General features: G+C 37.7%; 2 protein-coding genes across 2 annotated transcripts in view; both read left to right on the top strand.

Annotated features, from left to right (window-relative positions):
- The first annotated feature begins 1,530 nt into the window (after nucleotides 1-1,530).
- Nucleotides 1,531-17,012, top strand: LOC127177488 (interferon-induced GTP-binding protein Mx). The gene is made up of 14 exons (XM_051129786.1): nucleotides 1,531-1,543; nucleotides 1,754-1,946; nucleotides 8,696-8,904; nucleotides 13,003-13,137; nucleotides 13,566-13,720; nucleotides 14,101-14,239; nucleotides 14,336-14,534; nucleotides 14,636-14,714; nucleotides 14,925-15,044; nucleotides 15,200-15,332; nucleotides 15,426-15,584; nucleotides 15,671-15,747; nucleotides 15,825-16,082; nucleotides 16,741-17,012. Exons 1-14 carry the CDS (start codon nucleotides 1,531-1,533, stop codon nucleotides 16,963-16,965), a joined length of 2,094 nt encoding a protein of 697 aa, XP_050985743.1. The 3' UTR covers nucleotides 16,966-17,012.
- Nucleotides 17,013-19,662: 2,650 nt separating this feature from the next.
- Nucleotides 19,663-24,248, top strand: part of pgm2l1 (phosphoglucomutase 2-like 1) — a 17,444-nt gene continuing 12,858 nt past the window's right edge. The window contains exons 1-2 of the mRNA XM_051128531.1: nucleotides 19,663-20,338; nucleotides 22,141-22,308. Coding sequence (XP_050984488.1) covers nucleotides 20,234-20,338; nucleotides 22,141-22,308 — 273 coding nt within the window. The 5' untranslated portion in view covers nucleotides 19,663-20,233. The remainder of the gene's footprint in view (nucleotides 20,339-22,140; nucleotides 22,309-24,248) is intronic.

A 24,248-nucleotide genomic window follows, 5' to 3' on the forward strand; every position in this document is an offset into this window, starting at 1 on the left:
TATCGGCGATTCATCCGGGGCTTCAGTTCGACTGCAGCACCTCTCACTGCTCTCACAAAACCATCACGCGGAGAATTCCACCTCACCCCGGAAGCCATTCAAGCATTCAAGACTTTCTGTCATCAGTTCACCACAGCTCCGGTTCTCACTCATCCCGATCCTACCAAGCCCTTCGTTGTTGAGGTGGAAGCTTCCGATGTGGGTGTAGGAGCCGTCCTCTCGCAACGCGGTCCAGATGAGAAGTTACACCCATGTAGCTTCTTCTCCAGAAAATTTAATCCCACACAGCAACGTTACTGGGTAGGGGACCGTGAGCTGCTGGCCATCAAGTGGGCTCTGGAGGAATGGCGTCACTGGCTCCAGGGCGGCAGTGAGCCGTTCACCGTCTGGACCGATCACCAGAACCTCACAGTCATCAAACAAACCAAACAACTCAATCCCAGGCAGGCGCGGTGGGCACTCTTCTTTGAACACTTCAACTTTCACCTGTCTTACCGTCCCGGATCCAAAAACACCAAAGCTGATGCACTCTCCCGACAACACCAAAGAGACACCGTCACCTCCGAACCCGCGCCTGTCCTACCTCCCCAGATCATTTTGGCTCCCATCCGGTGGGGGTTAGAAGAGAGAGTGCGCCAGAGTCACAGCCAAGAACCTCCTCCAACCGACACACCCGCTGGACGCCTCTTCATTCCCAACGACCTGCGTCAGGAGGTGCTCCAGTGGGGACACGACTCCACGTTGGCTGGACATCAGGGAGTTCAGAGAACCGCCAGCTTCATCGGCCGTTCTGGTGGAGGACGCTGCGTACAGGAGTACGTCCAGGCCTGCAACATCTGTGCCCGCTCAAAAAACCCAAACGCGCCCTCCACCGGGGAGTTGCAGCCCCTCCCTGTCCCCAGACGCCCCTGGACTCACATCTCCCTTGACTTCGTCTCTGGACTCCCCCGAGTCCCTAGGAAAGAACACCATCCTCACCATCGTGGATCGTTTCTCCAAAGCTGTGCACCTGGTGGCTCTCTCCGGACTCCCCTCTGCTAAGACCACCGCGGAATTAATTCTCGAACATGTAGTCCGCCTGCATGGGTTTCCCCAGGACATCGTCTCGGACAGAGGGCCCCAGTTCACGGCCAAGTTCTGGCAGGCCTTCTGCCGTCTGGTCGGCACCACCTCCAGCCTATCGTCCGGTTTCCACCCTCAGACTAACGGCCAGACGGAGCGGGCCAACCAACAACTGGAGCGCTTCCTCCGATGCTTTGCCAGTGAACATCAGCGCTCCTGGGCTAGCTACCTCGTCTGGGCCGAACTATCCAACAACCTCCACACCTCCACCGCTACCGGCCTAAGCCCATTCGAGGTATGCTACGGATTTCAACCTCCCATATTTGAACATCAGGAGCCGGGGGTTGAAGTTCCGTCTGCCCAACAGTTGGTCCGCCGGTGTCGGCGGCTCTGGAACCACGCCCGTGCTGCCATTCAGAAGGCCAACCGACGCTATGTCACGCAGCACCGCCGCCGACACCCTCCGGGATGATTGTTCCACGTAGGTGACAGGGTTTATCTATCCACCCGGAACATCAATCTCAAGACGGACTCCAAAAAACTCACCCCCCGGTACATCGGCCCCTTCAAGATCACCCACCGTCTGAACCCTGTCACCTTCCGGCTCCAGCTGCCTGCTTCCCTCCGGGTCCATCCCATATTCCATCAATCCCAACTAAAACCTGTCTTCTTCTCTCCCCTGTCTCCCCAGGTCCCTGCTCCCCCCCCACCCCGGATCGAGGCCGGGGCACCCAGTACCTTGTAGACTGGGAGGGCTACGGTCCGGAGGAGCGGTCGTGGGTTCCCGGACGGTTCATCCTGGATCCAGCCCTCATCCAGGACTACCGTCGTCGGGTATCCTCTGCTCCGGGTCCGTCTGGTGCCGGCCCTGGAGGGGGGGTACTGTCACACGCACCGGATCACGTGAGGTCACGAGGTCCCGGAAGTAATCTCCGCGGGTATATAAACAGGAAGTAAGGTTCAGCTGGCGCTGGACATTGAGTTCATGTTGAACTACTGTGTAGGTCGCCTTTCTCTTCTCCAACCAACTCACGTGAGTACCGCTCTACGGAGCTATTTATATACCTATCTGTGTGCGTGTGAGAACGCGGGTTTCCTGGTGGAAATCTCTACTCCTTTGCTGGAGCGTTCTCAGATAAACAGCGTGGTTAACCTACTCACTCGTGTGTATCCGCGTTTGAGTTCTCCGTCACGCTACACAGGGACCTATCCTCGATCAATCACTTCCTGTCTTGCCTCCGTGACAGGATCCGCCCGCTTCACGTCTCGTTCACTCTGTAACACAGTCTGACGTACATTTATGTTGATCCCTTTTAGTTGTTTAAATTGGTTGCTAAATCGTGTAACTTTACAATAATATATTTTAAAACTTTATCTAATGTGAAATGTTTGTTGTAGTTTTGTGGATCCCGGACACTCACGCAAGCACTTAAAAATGTATAATAATTAAAAATAAACAAATAAAAAAAACACTCTGAAACAATTCACTAAACAGTAAATATCTGTAATGATGGGTCAGAGACATGCGGATCCATTTGCAGCATTTATTGAAAACAAACTCTGGGTCAGACAATCCAAAAAAGTAATCTGTGGGCGAGCAGAAGTCGGGGCAGGCAACAGGCAGAGTAACAGTAGTCCAGAGAACAGAGCAATAAATCCAAATGCAGGCGGCAGGGAATCAGAGTAATAAACAGTCCAGGTCAAACACTAATAATCAAACACAAGAATAACGCTCAGAAGTAGCCCGTGGCAAACAAGACTTCGCGAGATGTGAGAGTCCAGAAGTGGCTTAAGTAGGCTGGCTAATGGGCGACACCTGGGAAGGAGATCAGGCCCAGGTGTTGTGGGAAATGGAGTCTGAATAGGTTAGTTTTCCGGAGAGAGTGCCCTCTGGTGGTGATCGGAGGGAGCTGATTCATGAGAATATCAGTCTGTAAGTATATTCTGATCGTATGTTCACCACAGAGCCCAAAATGAGTATTGTGAAGCTATATTTATATTTATAATTATATATTTATAATAATCATTTATATTTCAATTGTGTTTTTGGGCGATTTGTGAAGACAGAGATGTTGTGACAACCTGGACCAGACTCTGGTTCAGGGCGCATTTGCGCTGAAGACTTTTTCTTTTTCATATTTTTGTTTTTTTATTTAGAGGGCCGGGAGGAGACAGTGGGGTACTTTTTGTTATATTTATTTCTTTGGTTTTCTAGCGCCACTTTCAGTTCCCCTTTCCCGTTTGTCTTGGTTATACAAATTATTTTTGTTTATTACTTTGTGTTCTTAAATGTTTGTAAATACTCATGGTTTTGGGAGCAATAAATCTTTTGCGGTGCTAATTTGATGTCCTGCGTTTCTCTTGCCACTTTTACTTTAAGCTTCTTCTTTTGGTCATCTCAATGTTACTCCTCCTAAATTCCTAGACAAAATTTCCATCAAAGGTCGTAACATTTAACCTTCAATTTTAAAATAGTCAGTAAAATAAGATTACATCAAATCAGTCACATTAATTGTAATTACACATATAGAATAAGTTGTGGTTACTTAGTACTTCCACCTAGTGGGGAAGTTTAATAACGCATACACATTCACAACAGAGCAAAATATACCAAAAAGATCATCAATAATAAAAAGATCTATCAACAATAACAGATGATAGGTCTTTCATAAGATGATTTGAATAAAATATTACTACAATTCATCCCAAACATTTTTAGCAATTGTAGTAAGGTTATGGATTTAAATTATATGTCCTTCTGAAAAATATGTACTGGGTTGGAATGGGCTCCTATTCAATTCATTGCTTAAAGTATATTGGCCAGAGCTCACAGGATGTTGAGTTTGAGTAACAGTAAGAGGAATTTGCTGAATTATTTTGTATTTTTTAGAGAACATCTAAATTATTAGTACTATATTTGTCCAAAACAATGGTGAATGTCCCATTCCAGGTAACAACACTCTTTATTAAAAAAAATAATAATAATACAAATAATAAAATATTTTCTCCAAAAATGTTGCTTTCTTACTTGTGGTGCTCAACAAAATAATTCAAAGAATAGATAAAGTTTAAGGAATAGAAATTTGGGTTTCCTGAGAGTACAGACACATAAAAGGTTAAAGGGGAAAAGAAACAGGAGTACTAAAATGGTGACAAAAAATATAGACATTCTTAAAATGTCCTACATTTGCATTAAGACATTTGACAGACAAACTGACCTACACTGTGTTATGGTATACATTTTTTATTGATTTATTTACATTTTAGTTCATGCTCCAGTGACCTTGGCTTTTCAGTAAATTATCTATCTCGCCTTCATACTCTTCTCACAACCCCGATAACAAGTGGGTTCTGCCCCAACGTCTCATGCAACATAAACAGATGCCTGATAATAACAAAGGACAAATAAGAATGTCTAGCAGTTAGACAGGGGAATTGTGGTTGACCTCCTTTTGGTCAATTCAGCTAAATACAGGCTAGATAAAGTTGATGAGGTGTCATAGTTCTTTATTGTCAGTGAACAATAAGCCTTTATTGCGTTCTCTTTTCCTGCTTATCCTTGTTTGGTTAATGTTAAATCCTTGTTTGGTTAATTGTTCCAAGCCATTTCTTTTCACAATTTATTCTAAAATTATTCTAGAACGACATTCTTAATTTACTTAAAAAAATTATAATAATAATAAAATAAAATAAAAATATTGGTAACACTTTAGAATACAGTTCCATCATTAATGAATAACTACACAGGAACAAATGACTAATGCACTATTAACATTCTAGTAACTACTACTGACTAACAAGAAACTCTGATTAATGAATCAGTAAGTCATAGCACTCAGTTGAACATGGTAGTTCACTATTAGCTAATCAGTAACTATCATTTTTTTCATATCTCCTAGAGAACTACTAAGAACTACTATATACACGCTTCATAATTAATGTAAGTAATGCAAAATGTATTATATACCATGATAAGTGAAGATCATGGTAACCCACTAGTAATGACTTGGGTATTACCAAATATTTCAGAAGGAATTACTGATTATTTGGATAACTCATAACAACTCCTTAGTAACGACTTAAGTCATTAAAAACTATTGAGGTTTTCGTAAAGTTCTGGATAGTCCTGTTTCCGATGGCTTTGATAACACTTGAGTCGTTACTAGTGGGTTACCATGATCTTCACTTTAGAATACAGATCCAAATAATCAGTAATTCCTTTAGAAGGATGTAATAACACTTGAGTCATTACTATCCAAAACCTTACATATACCTCAAAAGCTTACAATGATTTCAGTCATTACTAGAGAGTTATGATCTACACTTTAGAATACGGATCCAAAAAATTTGTAATTACTTCTGAAGTATTTGGTATTACCTGAGTCATTACTAGTGATCTGTATTTTAGAATTAATTATACATTTTGCATCATTCACATTAATTATGAACCTGTATATAGTAGGTCTTAGTAGTTCTTTGGGAGATATGAAAAAAAGGTAGTTATTGATTAGCTAATAGTGAACTACCACTTTTAAGTGAGCACTATGACTTACTGATTTGTTAATCAGAATTTCTTGTTAGTCAGTAGTCGTTACTAGAATGTTAATAGTGCATCAGTCATTTGTTCCTGTGTAGTTATTCATTAATGACTAATATGAGTGTTAAAGTGCTCCTATTATGCCATTTTAAAGGTTGCTAATATTGTTTTAATAGACTCCCAAAACAGGTTTACATGTATGCAAGGTCAAAAAACTCTTTAGTTTTCTCCAAAAATAGATTTAATTTTACCCCATTTCTAAATGATTTGTAAACGACTCGTACGAAGCAGTTCGAAGAATCAGTCTCTCTAAACCCCTCCTTTCCGTGAGCCCTCACTGCTGTGATTGGTCAGATGATGCAGTCCTGTATGATTGGTCTACCGCGTAAAGCGTGTTGGAGAATGAAACGCCCATTGCCATAACTGATTGACAGTCCTGGATACTTGTCAATACATAGAAAAGATGGTATCAATTTTACCATACCAATTTGAGCCAGAGTCTGACGATGAAACGGCTGAAGTGGCTGATCGACAAGTTAGCACGGTCTACCGTGGAAAGTGCTGGCAATTTGCTTATGTAAGCGAACCGGGCACACCTCTATGTTGTAAACTTCAACATTGTATAATGCATTAAGGCGGCTTTCACACCTAACGCGGAAATCGCTGCACTAGCCCTTCAGAGCGCAGCAGCAAAAGTTCATTTGAACAACTCATTTGAACTTTGTCCATGGTGTGCGCTTTGGTTGAGGCAGAAACAAGCCATCCTCACACGGCAGAAGCAATTGAAACAAATAGGTTTCATAGCACAGCGTTTTCCACATTCGGTGTGAAAGCTGCTTCGTGCGCCATCCTTTATCATTACTCCAACTAATGAGACAGAGAGACAGTCAAGCTGCATCAATCACAAATTGTCAGACTACAGTGGGTCCACAGGTGAACAACAGAACTATAGAAGCGTGATTTAGCCGGTTAGCAAGACATGTGCAGGGTTGTTACAATACATAACATACACAACTACGTATTTTGAAAGATCGCTAGAAAATACAATCTTTGTAGATTCATCTTTTGGAAGTGCATTATGCAAATGTGTTACTTCGTGACGTATGGCCGTAACAGAAAAAAATTCAAATTCCTGACGACTTGTTCAGGCAAATGTGAGCCGACTCTTTTTTTTTTTTTTGATAGACACTGTCGGCTTCATAACTTTGCAGATAGGTTATGTTCACATACAGCTACATGACACACTACATGAAAGATCATATTTGAAAAGGCATAATAGGAGCACTTTAACAAATTATCTTAGGAATGTCCACTTTGTAAAACATGACATTTTCTATTCAAAGTTACAGGCTGTTAAACACTTTGGAAAACCAGCTCCAAAATGTATTTCTTGGTGAAATGAAACATGGCGAAATATGCTGTATGCATGCTTGCTTGTGAGTTTTGTCCTTTTCAAGATCAAATCAGTCTTTTTATGTACAAATAGAACTTTTTTTTTCTCTGGTTCTTTCCTTAAATCTTTTTCCTTGATAAAATACAATATAGCACAATGTAATTTGCATAAATTGTACATCCAACCCCGCAATAGCCAGTTTATAACACTTAGCTGTAGTTTATAAAGCTGAAGAAGTGATATACTTGGTTGAGTCCAAGAACATTTATGCATTTAACAGATGCTTTTATCCAAAACAATATTGCTTCCAACCTCTTTAGTAATTCATTTGTTCACACATTTTCTGAGATTGTCTTAATTTGAATCACTTTATTTGGTGTTATTAGCAGCAAGCTCTACTGTTTGAGCTACATAAAGAGAAAAAGAGATTTATTTTATTCTGTTTGGGTGTTTCCAAACAAATTGAATGAACTGAATATGTATCAGGGTGCATTTGAGAAACTAGCGGTGTTGTCTTTTTGAATAAAAGTAGTTTTTGAATCTTTAATGAATCAAAATCAGAATTTAAGGAAATGCATGCATCGTCAACTCCAGTATTAGTACGATTATTAAGTAATTAATTATAAAATTTAACACACTGAACAAGTAAGCCAACAACTAGTTGAAGCTACAACAACAAATTATGATGCTATTATGATTTATTTCCTTTATGAGCCATAACTGTTTTTTTTTTTTTTAATGTCATTAGTGTGAGTACAAAAGTCAAAAAGGAATTAAAACGAAAGCAAAACAAAACTAACGTGATCTTTACTCACCTTTATTTCTGTAACGTTTTATACAATACAGATTATTACAATACAGTGATGGCATCATCCAACAGAGTTAATATTGCCAAATATTAATTGTCCCCAAATACGGAAAGCCAAAAGGTGACAATGGCAAGGAATCCAAACTCCATCAGTAACAGGAATGGAGAATTATTGGTTTATTGCCTTGATAAACGTAAGTAAATTAAAAATGTACCTATGAATCATTTCCGATTGAACCTGTCTCCAGACATATGATCTCCAGACCAGTCAACTCATACAAACAAGGAACTTTAGTTTTATTGGAGCAATAAATAATAAATAATCAACGATCGTGAAACACGCCCTACACTATATATACCTTTCAGAAGTTGAACTGTTCTTCACATAACGCAAGCATAAATAAACAGACATCAGTTTCTTGATTTTCATTACATATTACTATACGAGGTAAGTGAAAGCACTGCATTGAATGTGTTGGGCTTATTGCACATACCAAATCATTCCTCCTAATTATTTAATTTAACAAAGTAAATTGAGAGTAATCTCAGATTAAAATTTCTTAAATCATTTTCAGGCAAACAATGCATAGTCAGGATGAAGAAAGGTACAGTATTCAGTTATGCTTAATGTGTGTGTTGGCAAATTAAGCATGAAAATATTATGTAAACGTAAGTGTAAATATTATGTATGTAAGTGTAGTTCAAATGAATAAAATGAATTATATACATTTTACCATGTTATTTCCACCACAGAGTACTGTGGAAAAACAAAAGTGCTTGTAGATCCAGTGCTTGTACATCCACTGTTGAATCTAAATCTAAATACATTTAAATAATGAATGATCTAAATCTAAAAATGTCTCTGTTTCTCTCTTTTAATGTGTTAATTACAAAGCTCATTTTCAGAGTCACAAACTCAAGGAACGTTCCACAATCATTTCACTGATTCTGTTCAGCCTTTAATAGAGTTGATTGATTCTCTGCGGCTGATTGGCATTGATAAAGATATAGATCTACCATCCATTGCGGTGGTGGGAGATCAGAGTTCTGGAAAGAGTTCTGTTTTGGAGGCACTTTCTGGAGTGGCTTTACCTCGAGGAAGTGGTACGTCTGTGAAACTCCTTTTATTTTAGCACTGTGTGACTAAAAAAAAAATATATATATATATATAGTGCTGCTTAAAAGTTTGTGAACCCTTTAGAATTTTCTATATTTCTGCATAAATATAATGCAAAACATCATCAGATTTTCCTTAAAGTTGACAATGAGAATCCAGTCAAACAAACAAGACAAAAATATATACTTTTTCATTTAGTTATCCAGTGTTAAATATTTGTGAGGTGCAAAAGTATGTGAATCTTTGCTTTCAGTATCTGTTGGACCCCTTTTTGAAGCAATAACTGCAAGTAGCGTTTTTTATTACTGCTGATCAGTCCTGCACAATGACTTGTAGTAATTTTAGCCCATTCTTTAGTACAGAAACACTTGAGAACTCCTAAGAACTGCTTGCTTCAGGTCCTTCCACAACATTTTAATTGGATTAAGGTCCGGACTTTGACTCAGCCATTCCAAAACATTGCCTTTGTTCTTGTTTAACCATTTTTTGGTAGGATGATTTGTGATCTTGGGGTCGTTGTCTTGCTGCATGACCCACTTTCTCTTTAAATTTGAGTTTATGCATGGATGTCCTGACATTTTCCTTTAGAATTTGCTGGTATAATTCAGAACTTCTTGTTCCATCAAAGATGGCAAGTTGTCCTGGCCCAGATGCAGCAAGACAGGCCCAAACCATGATACTACCACCACCATGTTTCACAGATGGCATAAGGTTCTTCTTATGCTGGCATGCAGTGTTTTTCTTTCCCCAAACATAATACTTTTTATTTAAACCAAAAATTATATTTTGGTCTCATCTGTCCACAAAACATTTCTCCAATAGCCTTCTGACATGTCTCATTTGTAACTCATCAATCTCATTTGTTTAATTGGGTTCTCTCTTTTTTTTTTAAGTTATATTTTTGTCATTTTGCCTTTATTTTGATAGGACAGTATAGAAAGCAGACAGGAAAGCATTGGGAGAAGAGAGGGGGGATGGAGGCTACTGGTGCCAATTAATTGGGTTCTCTTTGTAAATTTTCAAAATTTGTGTGAAAACCTGATTAACTTTTTGGTCATATTTATGCAGAAATATAGAAAATGATATTCACAAACTTTCAAGCAGCACTGTATATATAAATCAGAGGTTATGTTAGACAAGCGTTGAATCTAAGACAAGACATTTTGATGGACAGGGTCGTAAACAAAAAAATCTGTCATCATCTGTTATTACTATAAATGGCTATAAACTATATGGCTATAAATACTGACGGCAGGAAGTAACCAACAAAGCAACAGTCATGTTAGTACATGGTGAGGGCTCCCTCTGGTGGCTGTATGATTTATACCGGCCTCATTTATCACAAAACCCTCCAATCTACCAACACCTCCCAGTGTCCTTTTTCTTGGTTATCCCCTTAGTCATTGTGCAGGATGGTTTGAGTGCTGTTGGTGGAATTCTTGGATCAGTGATGGGTACAAAATGTCATCAGTGGCTACCCACAATATACGGTATATTTGACCAAGTAAGCAGGTGATCCATCAATCTCCAGTTTAGAAGGAAGCTCAGGATCTGTGGTTCCGCGGCCAGATGCAGAGTGGACCAGTTTCAGCAAGGAAAAGAAAAAGAGGGAGAAATATGGTAGTTAACAGGAAGCTACAAAATGTATGTCACAAGATTGACCTGTTTAACAGTTCTGATATCCTGGGCTGAGGATAGCCACTACTTGAGGTCCCTGGTGGATAACCAGACCACCTGGCCAGGCTGATAGTTGGGGTCCAAAATATCTATAGATTAACTTGGATATAGATTGCAGTCCTATGTGAGCGCTGTCCCACACCCGTTATCTGTATCTGATCCAATTATCCAGCGTGGGCACCATAGTGGGTTCAGCCGACCAAGAGAACAATGTAGGTAGCCTCGGACACAAGGGAGAGGAGTGAGTCCGGTTGAGGAATGAGTGAGGGAGTTCTGTGCATAGTCTACCCAAGGAAGAAAGCTCCATTTTTATTTTTTTATTGTTTATTGTATTGTTGACTCTGGGTGAAACCCTGACATGAGGCTGACATTGATGTCCAGTTGTTTGCAGAAGTCTCTGGAGGTGTTTGCCAAACTCAGGAAGTAAAATGGGGTCCACAACTGGACACAATATCCTCTGGCAGATCGTAAAAACTTGGAATAGAGTCAGCAGTTTCCATAGCGGTGGGTAAACCCTTCATTGGGTTTAAGCTGCAAGAGTGTCATGGACAGTCTTTAACGAAAACAATGACATCATTAGTGAGAGAGGGCTGCCAGAATAGGTTATGTACCAAGCTGATGATTCTGTGGATACCAGGATGTCCAGTACCAAGGGAGGTATGGACTCACTGCATTGTTTTTTGACGTAGTGTATTAAGGGACAAAATGTTTGGAGGGCACTCAAGTGGTACTGGGTCTATCTGTTATGCTCTTTGAATCTCTTCCATGATGTCCCAGCTTATGTGTGCAATGGTAACAGATGGTGGTAGTATGGATTAATTTTGTGGTGTAAGGCAAGGAGGATCATGACAGCGTGAAAAGAGCATTGGCTTTGCCATGTTTACTGCCTGGAAGATAAGTGACTGTGAATTGGAATCAACAAAGTTAAGGGAGCAGCGATGAGGCTGTAATTGTGGATAAAGTGTCTATAAATGTTAGCGAAGCTCAGAAAACATTTGATGACGACACCTTGATGACTGATGATATACCCCAAGAATGTTTGGAACTTACATTTCTCTGCCTTTACGTAGAGCTGGTGCTTTTGTAAACAGAAGAGGACCATCTTGACATCATTAATAGGCTTGGCCTGGTCCTTAGTGTAGATAGGAAACCAGTTGCTTCTTCAATATATTTCTCCACTGACATGGTTTCAGGTCTGGATAATGGGTAGGCTTTGCTTTTTTTGCAGAATCTCCTGCTACTATCAAAGTGTAAGTGGCTGTGATTTTTACTTGCCACAATCACATCAATGTTATCTGTGGATCTGGTTTATTGGAGTTATTGGAGTCAGTAAAAGAAAAGTTTCTGACTGTGAAAGTTGCTCTGTTATTGGCTCTAACATTACTTACTTACTTGCCATCCACTGTCGTCCGTCCAGTCATTCTTCAAGCCTTTCCCCTCCTCCATTTGACTTACTAGAGCATGATAGACTTCATAGTCTATGTCTAGTCAGGGCCCAAAAGATTTACAGTGACTTTCTCATTAGATTGTTGATGCCATTACTTATGAGGCACATGATGTGGCTTTGCCTCTTGGTATCAGAGTCCATTCCAGAGTCTTTAGTCTTAGCTTTGGTTAAGGTTGCATCTTTGCAAGATGTTTGAGCTGTGACAGACTGGTGCATTCTTAAGATATTATAGTTTGGGTATGGATTCATCCCAGCCAGTCAAGTCCCTTTGGGTTCAACTTGTCTCAGGCTGTCAGAAAATTAAATGAGAAAAGGATGCAAACCAGTATGTAACCCAGTACCCTGAAAAGGGAACAAGACACTGTGTAACCTTGCCATACCTCATACAATGACTAAAACGTTTTCCTTTAGACTTTAGATCCTGGCGGCGTTTGTTTCCGATTATTGGCAAGTGTCTTCACATGCTTCGGACGGCTCACACAGAAGTGTTCACATAGCAACGATATCAGTATGCAGCGTCTCGTTCCTTTCTCAGGGAACTGCGTTACAGACTTTACCTGAGATGATCTACTAAGTGTATCTGACTTATCCCTACAAGTTACAGCTATTACTAGTTACACCCCTACAAAGAAACAGCCCTAGAATTTCAGACGTCATCAACAGTACTGTTCATCTTTTTTACTTTACTCATTTAGTTTTTGCATCACTAATTACCTGCCACCTAGTGAAAAATCTAGTCATATTCCAAGTATATAATTTCCCAAGTTAATCAAAACTAATCCTGTTTATTTTCCCAACTTTTAAGAGTATTTAGATTATTGCACTACAGTACAATTAATTTATTTAAAGGGGTCTAGGTTTTTGTGTTATTCTAGTAAAAGCACTAATCTCTGTGTTAATCAGTTGTGTGTGAGAAGTCACATTTGTACAAAGAAAAACTTTATGCTTTTATGTTTTTCAGGCATTGTCACTCGGTGTCCTCTTGAGCTGAAATTGCGGAAGGTCAAAAAAGGACAATGGTCAGGGACCATTTCTTACCATGGCCACAAAGAGACCTTTTATGACCCATTAATGGTGGATAACCTTGTTAGAAAAGGTCAGTATGGAAAAAAAAAATAATAATAAAAAAATAAATAATAATAATTATTATATATATGTAGCAATTCAAATGAATCAGCATCATAAAAAGCATGTGGTACATGTGGTAGCCAATATTCACTTGTGTCTGAAGGATGTGCAAAATTCAAAAACTCAAAATTTGATTCCCTTTCGATTAATGAATATGAATTAAATTAGCTATATGGTCTACAAGCATATTAAATTGGAATTTGAATTGGAATGGATTTATTAAATTTAAATTTAAAGAAACTCAATGATTTAGGATTTCAAAGGTATTCTCAATTCTGTTGTGAATGGTACACAGCCCTGAATTTCAGAGGTAGATTTTACAAGATGCAAACTTACCAATACCAAAACTTTACTCCTCTGTATGTCTGTTGAAAAACTTACATGTGAATTCAACAGCTCAAAATGAGCTTGCTGGAAATACAGTTGGAATCAGTGATGAACTCATTACTTTGGAAATTTCATCTCCTAATGTTTGTGACCTCACTCTGATCGATCTACCTGGTATAACCCGTGTACCTGTGCAAGATCAACCTGATGATATTGCAGATCAGGTGAGTGTATGTGATGTTTCCTCAAAGCAGCTTATGTCTCACAGCAAACTCAGTGTACACAAAGTCTTCATTGCGTGATCAGTAGCTATCTCCTTAAGTCCCACTTTTATTTGTTAAACTGCAGCTTCAAAAAATGTTTATTTTTGACATGTTGCCAGATGACATTCAGTTTCAAATAGATAAAAATTAGGTAGTCTATTTGTAGCTGACTGGTGTAAAGTCAACACAAACTCAGAATTAGTATTTTTATTTAGTGTCATATATATTCCTGCATAACATTTTATCATGGATATTATGGAAGTATAATGGGTTTAGTGGTGTTTCATATTGACCTGAAGATTCTCTCCTCCCTAAACAGACAATATGTCATGTTTTTTTAGATCAAAAACTTGATACTGAAATATATTTCCAAAAGTGAGACCATCATTTTAGTTGTTGTGCCCTGCAATGTTGACATAACAACAACAGAAGCACTAAGAATGGCGCAACATGCAGACCCCGAGGGAAACAGAACTCTTGGTTTGCCAACTTATGTATTTTGTCATTTTATGATATATATAATCACTTTTTTTTGCCATCTAATTTTTATTTTATTTTTTTTATTTTGTTTTTTAGCAATTCTCACAAAACCAGATCTTATTGACAGAGGGGCAGAGACTGATGTTTTGAACATTGTTCAGGGCAAAGTTGTTCCTCTCAGTAAGGGTTACATTATTGTGCGATGTCGTGGTCAGAGTGACATCAATAACAAAATGCCTCTTGATGAAGCCATAGACATGGAAATTGAATTCTTTAAAAACCACAGATATTTCAGGTAGTTAATTAATGACTTAAATTACCTTAACTGAAAATTGATGAATGGTTTGTTTCAAACAACTTAAAATATATTTATATAGTGCTTTTCTTTTTTGACAGCTCTCTACTGAATGATGATAAAGCATCTACTCAGTGCCTGGCAAAGAAATTGACCACAGAACTGGTTTATCATATCAAGGCAAGCACTAAATGATGACAAGGATTCTTTTAACACTTTTTTTCCCCCAAGTAAATAAAAAACTATAAATACAACAAAAATGTAAGACTTAGGTCTAAGACTTTAGGATCAGCCAAGTGAAGTGCCACCGTGTGGGATGCACTATGGATATTCTGTATATGGTGCAATTAGCCAGCTGATTTATCCAAATATATTTTCTTATTGACACAGAAATCACTACCACACTTAACTGAGCAGATAAACACTAAAATACTTGGTGTGCGGGAAGATCTTAAAAAGTATCAGGGTCCACCTCTTGAAGAAGAAATGATGGGACCTTTTCTCAGTAAGGTAATAGCTCTGAGAATAAAACACATTCTATCTATCTATCTATCTATCTATCTATCTATCTATCCCTTAAATAATTTGATTTTATTTTTGTTTTTATTCGATATTGACTGATTGATTGATTGAGTTTTTTTTATTTTTATTTTTTTATTTTATAGATAATAATAGAGTTCAGTGACCAAATCGATGAACTGAGTAGAACAGGACATTCAAAAAACAGGAACATTCATGCACTTCTACGTCCTGTATTCAAGAAATGGGACAGCTGCCTAAGAGACACTGAAGTATCATGTGAGTCAAGATATGATAAAACCTTTGGTTCCTTTTTACGACTGTATCAGGATCCCTAAACCTGACCTTCTCTTATCTTTATTACAAATTTAGTCAATGCAAAAGTAAAGGAAATGATAGAAAAGTATAATGAGATGCATCGTGGCAGAGAATTGCTAACGTTCAGTAACTTCAGTGAATTTGAACGTGTCATCCAAGACCATGTGGCAGCCCTTCAAGAGCCAGCTATGCAAACACTGAAAGATGTACGAGGTACAGTGTGCATTTTCTAAATATACTGTTAAACATTTTTGACGATAAAGATATCTTCTTTACTTCTCTCTTTTTTTTTCTTCCAGAGATTGTTCAAAATAAGTTTAGGGAAATATGTAATTTATGTTTTGTTCAGTACCCGTCACTGAAATGCAATGTCTCTGTAAGTAAAACTTTTACATTATTATTATTATTATTATTATTATTATTATCTTTGATATATTATTTTGTACTCCTCAGAAAAAGATTGATGAGATTCAGTTAAAACAAGAGGCCAAAGTGGAGAAAAGAATCGAAGAGTTCATTCATATGGAGCAACTGGTTTTCACGCAGGACAAAGTATTGCAAAAGAAACTTGATGAATCTGACATCCATCAAATGACTGGGCTAGAACGTTACGAGAACCTCCGTGAAGATGACATGGTTTTAAATTCCAAAGGCTGTGCATTGTTGGATACGAGAAATCTAGTACCAGAAAAACTGGCTCTTTATTATGAGGTAGGTCACTGTGACAGTGACAGAAAATTTGTCGTTATTTTAACCGTTAATTTACACACAGTAAAAATGTTCATTTACATGCATAATTTATCTTTGTTATGTATACACTGTAATATCTACTGTACATGGGCTTTAAATACACAATGTCACGTGTATTTCCATGCCACTACAGTCCGAATCGATCACAAGATAGTCCCACCCCAAAATGATGGCTGTGTCAATGTTACTGTATAGAACTGGTTGGGACACTCAAATAAAAAGAGTCAGTGTTTTAGGGGAATGTATGTACGAATGGCTTACTTATAGTTAAATAAATATTGTTGAAATTATGTTCAAGTACCTTTTAACATCCACTAAACTTTTTATTTTACAAAGGTGCTTTGTAGTGGGAACAAGAGTTCTTTAAAATGTTCCTCACACTAAGAAAATGACTAAAAGGTTCTTTGGGAAATTTATTCTTATACGGCATTGCTGCGGAAACTACTGTGTTGCGGCGTTACCTGCCACTTTTATTTTTAGGAGTACAATTAATGAAGAACCACACCACATGTTGGCAGTGCAATGGCACTAGAGGTTCACCAAAGGGGCAACAAACCCCAAAAGGTGGCTAAAATATCTTAGTGAATATTATAATAATTCAAGTTTTATCCCCATATAGATCATCTATCAACGCCTGACAGACTATGTGCCCATGCTGCTCATCCTCTTCATGCTGAAGGATGCAGCTAAGACATTGCGACATCAAATGCTGGAAATGAGGAACGGGGCAGATGTGGTCGAACTACTGAAAGAAGATTCAGACCAGTGGCGAAGGAGAGCTGATCTAAAGCAGCGTCTGGAACGTCTCACAAAAGCTCAAGAACTGATAAACAACAGACACTGACACATCTTTATAAACATCAGGGATATGTCTAAATTAAGCATCAGGGCTGCAGATATTGGCCACTGGATATATTATAACTGATCTTATTTCAGTTTAGAAATTCTATCTGTCGGATCATTATAAGAGACAAAGCATAATGTGTGTTTCGAATTCGAGTCGCTGAATGGAAACTGGTGCTGAAGTCATTCCACTACATTTCCATTACTAAAATGACATAAATCCATAATTCCTGTAATGCCTATCCAATGCGTTATCAAAAAGTTTTGTGAATGAATATATAGGATATAACACCATGAATAGTATGGGATTCTGTGTCAGTTCTGAGTTCTGAGAAGAGTTCATTTGAATACTGTACATGATACTGAAAGAAAATAAACTTACTAACAAACTAACATTCAAGGTATACATTTTATCAGTTTTTGTGTACCTGAGAATTGAACCAGGTAAAACTACAGGAGGAGAGAAAAAAAAAAAAACGGAATTATTGTTAAATTATTATTATTATTATTATTATTATTATTATTATTTTAATTTAACAATAATTCAGTTTCTCTCTCTCTCTCTCTCTCTCTCTCTCTCTCTAACAAAATAACAAAAGAAAGAGAGGCGGCACAAGTAGAAATTTGAGACTGTGAAGACAGACTTCAAAAGAGTATGTATTTATGTTCAATATTCGAACTAAAAAAAAACACTCCACTAGTCTCCATTGGGTAAAGATATTACCTCTTTGTCTTGTATTTGATGTTCTTCTTAATATAACATAAAAAGAAAACTAATTTTCTGCACTAAAAATTCTAATGGTTTATATATATTTAACAGTTACATCCTCATTAATGTTACCTGTGTTAATTGTTTCATTTACATTAATTACACTAATATAATACTAACCACTCTGTCTTTATTTCCTATGTGATGTCTTTGATGCTACTGCTGCAGCAGCTCAGTTTGAGGCTGGAATACACTACACAGCTTTTGCCCTGATTTACAGTCTGTAGCCTAATTGTTCAGAGTCAGTCTGCAGATCTGAGTTTCACAAAAAAAAAAAAAAAAAAAACAATAATAATAATAATAATTCATGCAGTGTATGACCAGCTTCAGACTATGATTCCACCCAAAGTCTAAGGATATTAAACATCTTTTATATTTTAATATTTATATTTTTTATATTTATATATTTTTTAATTTTATATATTTTTTTTTATATATATATAAAGGGCACCAAGAATCAATTTCATGTTTTAAGTGCCCTCTAAAATAGATTTGGGCATTGGGCTGGTATGATATCTACAGTACAGGATACAGGATACATTTTTGTGCTATATTTTGTTGATAATAATAATAATAAAAAAGTGAATTTTGTTAATGCACTGACCAGAAATGATCCCCCAAATGTTTATTTGAGTAGTTTATTATTTGAGTAATGTTTATTTGAGTGTTTATTACTAAGTAGTTACTGAACATTACTGTTGATTGTTTAACATTTATATAGTGTTTTCACGACGCATCATCAATCTGCCTTATTGGTAGCACTGAATTTAAACAATGCCACTGTACTGAACAAGACCGGCATATTTTGCTGCTAAAAATGATAAATTATTGTCATGATTTGGCCTGTTACCATTTGGTTGGACCTGGAAAAACATTTGGGATACTATAGACTGGCAAGTTATAACAAATCAAGGAAAAGAGTGCAAAAAAAAAAAAAAAAAAAAAAAAAACTGTCTGAGGAACAAAAGGCCAAACTGAACCAGGATTTCCAGGGCAAGAATCTTGACAATATTTGTGTTTGTTCTTATAATTTCTGGTCAGGTAAGTGAAATATTAGGCTAATATTTTAATTAATACTGCTTGTACTAAATATTGTGCCCTTTCCTGCTTAATGATTCTTTATTTATTCTATATTTTTATTTTAAAAGGGACAATGCACTTTAATTAACATAAGTAAACAAGACTATATGCAAATGTGACAGATTTAGCCATTCAGGTTAATTTTCATCTGCAGTCCCTGTCAGGCTCTCGCTCTCTCGCTCTCTCTCTCTCTCTCTCTCTCTCTCTCTCTCTCTCTACGTTGTTTAAACAGCAACAATTAGCATAACAAGGTATTCAGTAATACATAACTGTGCAATCCATGATGTTTTTTTTTTTTTTTTTCATACCGGAGTATGGCCAGTATGGCCGCGTATCCAATGTAACTGACCAAATCGTTATGTAAGTGCAAACCCTCCATATCTTAAAAAGTTGTAATACATAAACGTGTTTAGGTACTTACCATCTCGCACTGACCGCCTTCTCTGATTTGACTGGGCATTTCAATCATTTTGACATTGACAAGCGCTGGTAGACCACTGAGGCATATACAAGCCTGAGAAATAAAATAAAATAAAATAAAATAAAATAAAATAAAATAAAATAAAATAAAATAAAATAAGGATAATATACTAAGTATGTTATTAATAAAATGTAAAATAATAAAAATTATATACTAAATACTAAGTATGTTCTGTTAAAATATTAACTATTATAATAGAACACTTAATAGTGTTTTGTTATAATAATATATATTTCATATTTCATATTCTTGATCCTTAGGATGACAAAGCACGAAAGCAAATCCATTGGTCGTTTTACACTTCTGATTTGCTGAAAGCATAGAGAGAAAAATACTCAATTTCCCAGCATCCCCCATTTAAGCCCAACCCCCTGAGTTGTCACAGTAGTTTAGCAAAAGAGTTTAATGCTCACAGCTGTTCTTATGCGACATAAAGCCACAGCAAACTCTTCCAGTTATAGCGCAATATTTGCATACGTGTTTTGTGACGTGACGTGCGTTCATAACGGAACTGATTCCTAAACGCCAACAAACGCACTTAGGCTAAATGCACCAATGCTAACTGCATGTGGCTCACCGGCTGCTCTTGCTGAGGAAGGGTTGTTAGCTTTAAAGTGAACGAATCCACCTGCAGTGCATTTAATGTTGAATTATTTTTGTAGTCATTAGAAAATGTAGTGTTTAAAACGATCCTAATGTCATTTGGTCTGTGGGCATGGATTTGACGCGACGTACAACAGTGATATTTTAATACGTATTTAATGTGACAAGTTGACAGTCTGTCTCTTCTTTCGTCTGTGACCTATTTGAATGATGACGTCACGCCGTTAATCTTTAATTTCCGTGCACGCTGTGCGCAATAACATTCAGTCGCACCGGTTAGAAGCAGCTGGAATAGAAGTTCACATTTAAACTCACCCATCTGGATCTGCCGCTAAAATGGGGTCTAATGGAGACCTCAACGCAAATAACTCTCAATGTCTCAGCAGCACTGGGGACTTGGTCCTGGACAAAGCAGTCAGTCAGTGGATGGCCTGGGATAAGGTGAGATTTTAATGCTTTCAAACATTCTCACACAGACGTTATGACTGGTGTGTGGTTGACAACCCCTGCCATTGTCAGTGGTTTTATAAAGTGTGTTCGTATTGTTGTTGTTTGTCTTTATCAGTCGGTGCTCATGCATTTTTAAATACAGCATCTGTTTGGAAATTAATCAGTTGTGTTTTTATGTTGTCATGACCATTAAGAGCAACTTAAAGAGATATAAACCCTCTGGAACATTCAGCATCACATCGCTTTGCACTGCATTGCAGTGCCAACTTGAGTCATTCAAATGGTTGTGGTGGTACAGTGATGATATCAGATGATGATGACCCTTGTAAATTGATACGTACCATGTTACTACAGTGGTTTTTGGATTGTACCATAGTAGTACCACCGTATTCCTGGAAGTACATTGGAATACCAGGTAAATACCATGACCTATGATTTTAGTAGCAAAATATATGAAAGTAACATAGCACATGATCATATATACCATGGTACTACCGTAGTACATATCTGGGGAAAAAAAAAAAAAAAAAAAAAAAAATCATTACAAAAAGTACTGTGGTCCAGTACAGTACATGGCACAGTCAGGTTTCCAGTACTAAAGTTGATGTACACTATGTCTAACAACTGTGGTAGTGCAGAGGTACTTTATAGAAAGGCACTTATCTCTCATTCTATTAAAAAAAAAAGGCCATGCTATTACAATAGTATCTTGAACTGTGTCTTGTGCTTTAAATATCGAGCTTTCAGAGATTGAACAATGTGTCAGCTATTGTAGTGATATATATATATATATATATATATATATATATATATATATGTATATGTACAGTGTGTGTGTAGCTCTTTTTCAGTTTTTGTAGCACAGGCAAACTTAATAGTCATGTCTGGCTGACCTCCTCTTGCAAATGTCAAACTCCGCCAGGACTGCATGACTGGTGTATATAGTAGCACACTAAAGAGCAACCAGCTGGCAGTTGTAATAAAAAGCCATTAGCTTAGCAAAAATAGACATAAAGTGTCATTTCTATTCATGGTATATATGTTTAAGTGGTACATTTACTATTTAGACATTCTTGTGTTCACATGTTTAGGTGGTTCAGCTGGCTTATGTGTTTGGATTAATGGAAAGCCTGTTCTGTCTAGGATGCAGAGATAAGCTTTCAGCAACGGAAAAACGGAATTATTAATTTTCCACCCTGACTGTTTATAAAAAAAAAAATGTCCATGATTAGATGCATTACAGCTGACTCATCGCTGAACCTACAGCAAATTCTGGGAAGAGTGTCTGGTGCTGCCCTCTTTTTTTCACATTTTATATGTGAGAACATTATTGATTTATGATCTGATCAATAACTTGCCATTTGCAATGGCCTGCAGTTTCTCAGAATCATGTTTGTCCTTAAAATCCCTCTAAATTAGAGCTGTGTACTTCACTGTTATTTTTTTTTTAGGACTGTCTTGTTGATGTGAATGAATGAATGAATGAATGCATTAATTAATTAATTAAATGCTGATTAATTAGACAAATGATTGCATGTAATTTTTTTCATATCAGTTTTTGCTGGGGAAAAGTCCCCAAATTAAGCTTTTGGGAACTATTTTGGGACCACAAATTAATATAGACTTGGGGGGCCATTTTATGCATGTGTTCAGGGATGTAATTATACATAATATATAATATATATATATATATATTTTATAAGCTTATATATTGTTTGAAACTTTTTTTTTATTTTTTATTTTTTTTTTTAAAAAGAAGTGTAAGTTGACAACACTAGTTTTTGTCTCTTTAGAATCCTCAGACACGGAAGCAGTTGGAATCTCTGGTGCGAGAGGGACGTGTGGTGGAGCTGAGGAGGAGGTTGTGCTCCAGGATGACATTTGGAACAGCTGGCTTGAGAGCGGAGATGGGTGCGGGGTTTGCTTGCATCAATAACCTAACTATCATCCAGTCTACACAGGTTAGTCCAGGTTAACAGCATGCAGATGAAATTTGGCCTTAAATGTAATGGCCTGTTTACACCAAGCATGAAGTGAAACCACTCTGTTTGCATTATTTCAACGAATGAAAATTTCAGTACAAAATACAGTGCATCTGACAGTATAGATGTCTGTAATTCACTGATATAGTGATAGCAGGATTATATCACAGTATTGATATCTCTTTTGTGTAGTCTTGGAATTTCTGATTTTACCATTAAAATACTGTTTAACAATAGTATATATTTGCATGCATATCTCTGTGTTGATGGGCAGCAGAAAATAAGTAATAGTAGGTTGTGTCTTTATTTTCCACATTAGTTTATCATCGTTGGTGTTGGAAAAACTAAATGATTGGACAAAATTACTAACCGTCTCAATAATTATAAAATTATAATACTTAATTATTTGAGGAAATTTTTTTGAGGAAAACTTCTCAGCATTTTTCTCCATATAATGGACTGCTATGGTGCCCTGAGTTTGAACTTCCATAATGCAGTTTAAATGCAGCTTCAAGCGATCGCAAATGTGGTTGTAAATGATCCCAGCCAAGAAAGAAGGGTCTTATCTAGTGAAACGATCGATTATTTTTATTTAAAAAACGAAATTTTTAATCTCAAACGCTCGTCTTGTCTTGCTCTCCCTGAATTCTGTGTATACTGGCTCAGGACAGTTAGGGTATGTCAAATAACTCCAATTGTATTTTCTCCCTCAACTTCATCATCCTACATCACTGCAGAAGTACCGACCCAGTCTTTGCAAAGTGAACATGCAAAGAAGATCAAACACCCTTAAAAAAGGTAAAACGGCGATATAGGATGATATTGAAGTTGAGGGACAACAAGAGATGGGAGTTTTTCGACATACCCTTACTGTCATGAACCGGGCAGAGTAAGACAAGATGAGCGTTTGACATTAAAAAGTAAATAAATTAAAATAACCGCTAGATAAGAGCCTTCTTTCTCGGCTGGGATCATTTACAACTGCATTTGGGATCGTTTGAAGCCACATTTAAACAGCATTTTTGGAAGTTCACAATCGGAGCACCATATCAGTCCATGATAGGGAGAATAATGCTGAAATGTTTTCCTCAAAAAACATAATTTTTTTTTATGACTGAAGAAAGAAAGACATGAACGTCTTGGATGACAAGGGGGTGAGTACATATGTGAATCTTTGTTTTGGAAGTGGACTACTCCTTTAAATAAGTAATTAAGATGAGTACTTCTCAATGAAAACAAATACATACACTGGTCAGTAATAACATTATGACCTCTGACAGGTAAAGTGAATAACTGACTGTTCATCACGACATCTGTTAGTGGGTGGGATATATTAGGCAGCAAGTGAACATCTTTTTGTTCCTCATAGTCGATCTGTTAAAAGCATGAAAAATGGGCAAGCGTAAGGATTCGAGTGAGTTTGACAAGGGCCAAATCGTGATGGCTAGTCAACTGGGTCAGAGCATCTCCAAAACTACAGCTCTTGTGGGGTGTTCCTGCAGTGGTTAGAATCTATCAAAAGTGGTCGCAGGAAGGAACAGCAATGAACCCGGCGGCAGGGTCATGGGCGATCAAGGCTCATTGATGCAGTGGAAAGGGAAGGCTGCGCCATGTGGTTTGATCTAACAGACGTGCTACTGTTGCTAAAAATTACTCAAGAAGTTAATGCTGGTTCTGCTGGAAAGGTGTCAGAATACACAGTGCATCACAGTCCGGGTCGGGTGCCCATGCTGACCCTATCCACCGGCAAAAGCGCAAAGAGTGGGCATGTGAGCATCAGAACTGGACCATCATGTGGGTGGCCGGGTACGTGTGTGTCACTTACCTGGGGAACACATGGCACCAGGATGCACAGAAGAAGGCAAGCTGAAAAACCTTGGGTCAACAATGTGGAAGCTATTTTGACATGTACCACCTAC

The sequence above is a fragment of the Labeo rohita genome, chromosome 15 (assembly GCF_022985175.1).
Source record: "Labeo rohita strain BAU-BD-2019 chromosome 15, IGBB_LRoh.1.0, whole genome shotgun sequence".
Classification (NCBI taxonomy): domain Eukaryota; kingdom Metazoa; phylum Chordata; class Actinopteri; order Cypriniformes; family Cyprinidae; genus Labeo; species Labeo rohita.

Excerpts from the sequence above, each read along its gene's own strand:
- LOC127177488 (XM_051129786.1), top strand. Across the intron at positions 13,721-14,100 it reads CTGATGATATTGCAGATCAG|ATCAAAAACTTGATACTGAA; the intron begins GTGAGTGTATGT and ends ATGTTTTTTTAG. Across the intron at positions 15,748-15,824 it reads CACTGAAATGCAATGTCTCT|AAAAAGATTGATGAGATTCA; the intron begins GTAAGTAAAACT and ends TGTACTCCTCAG.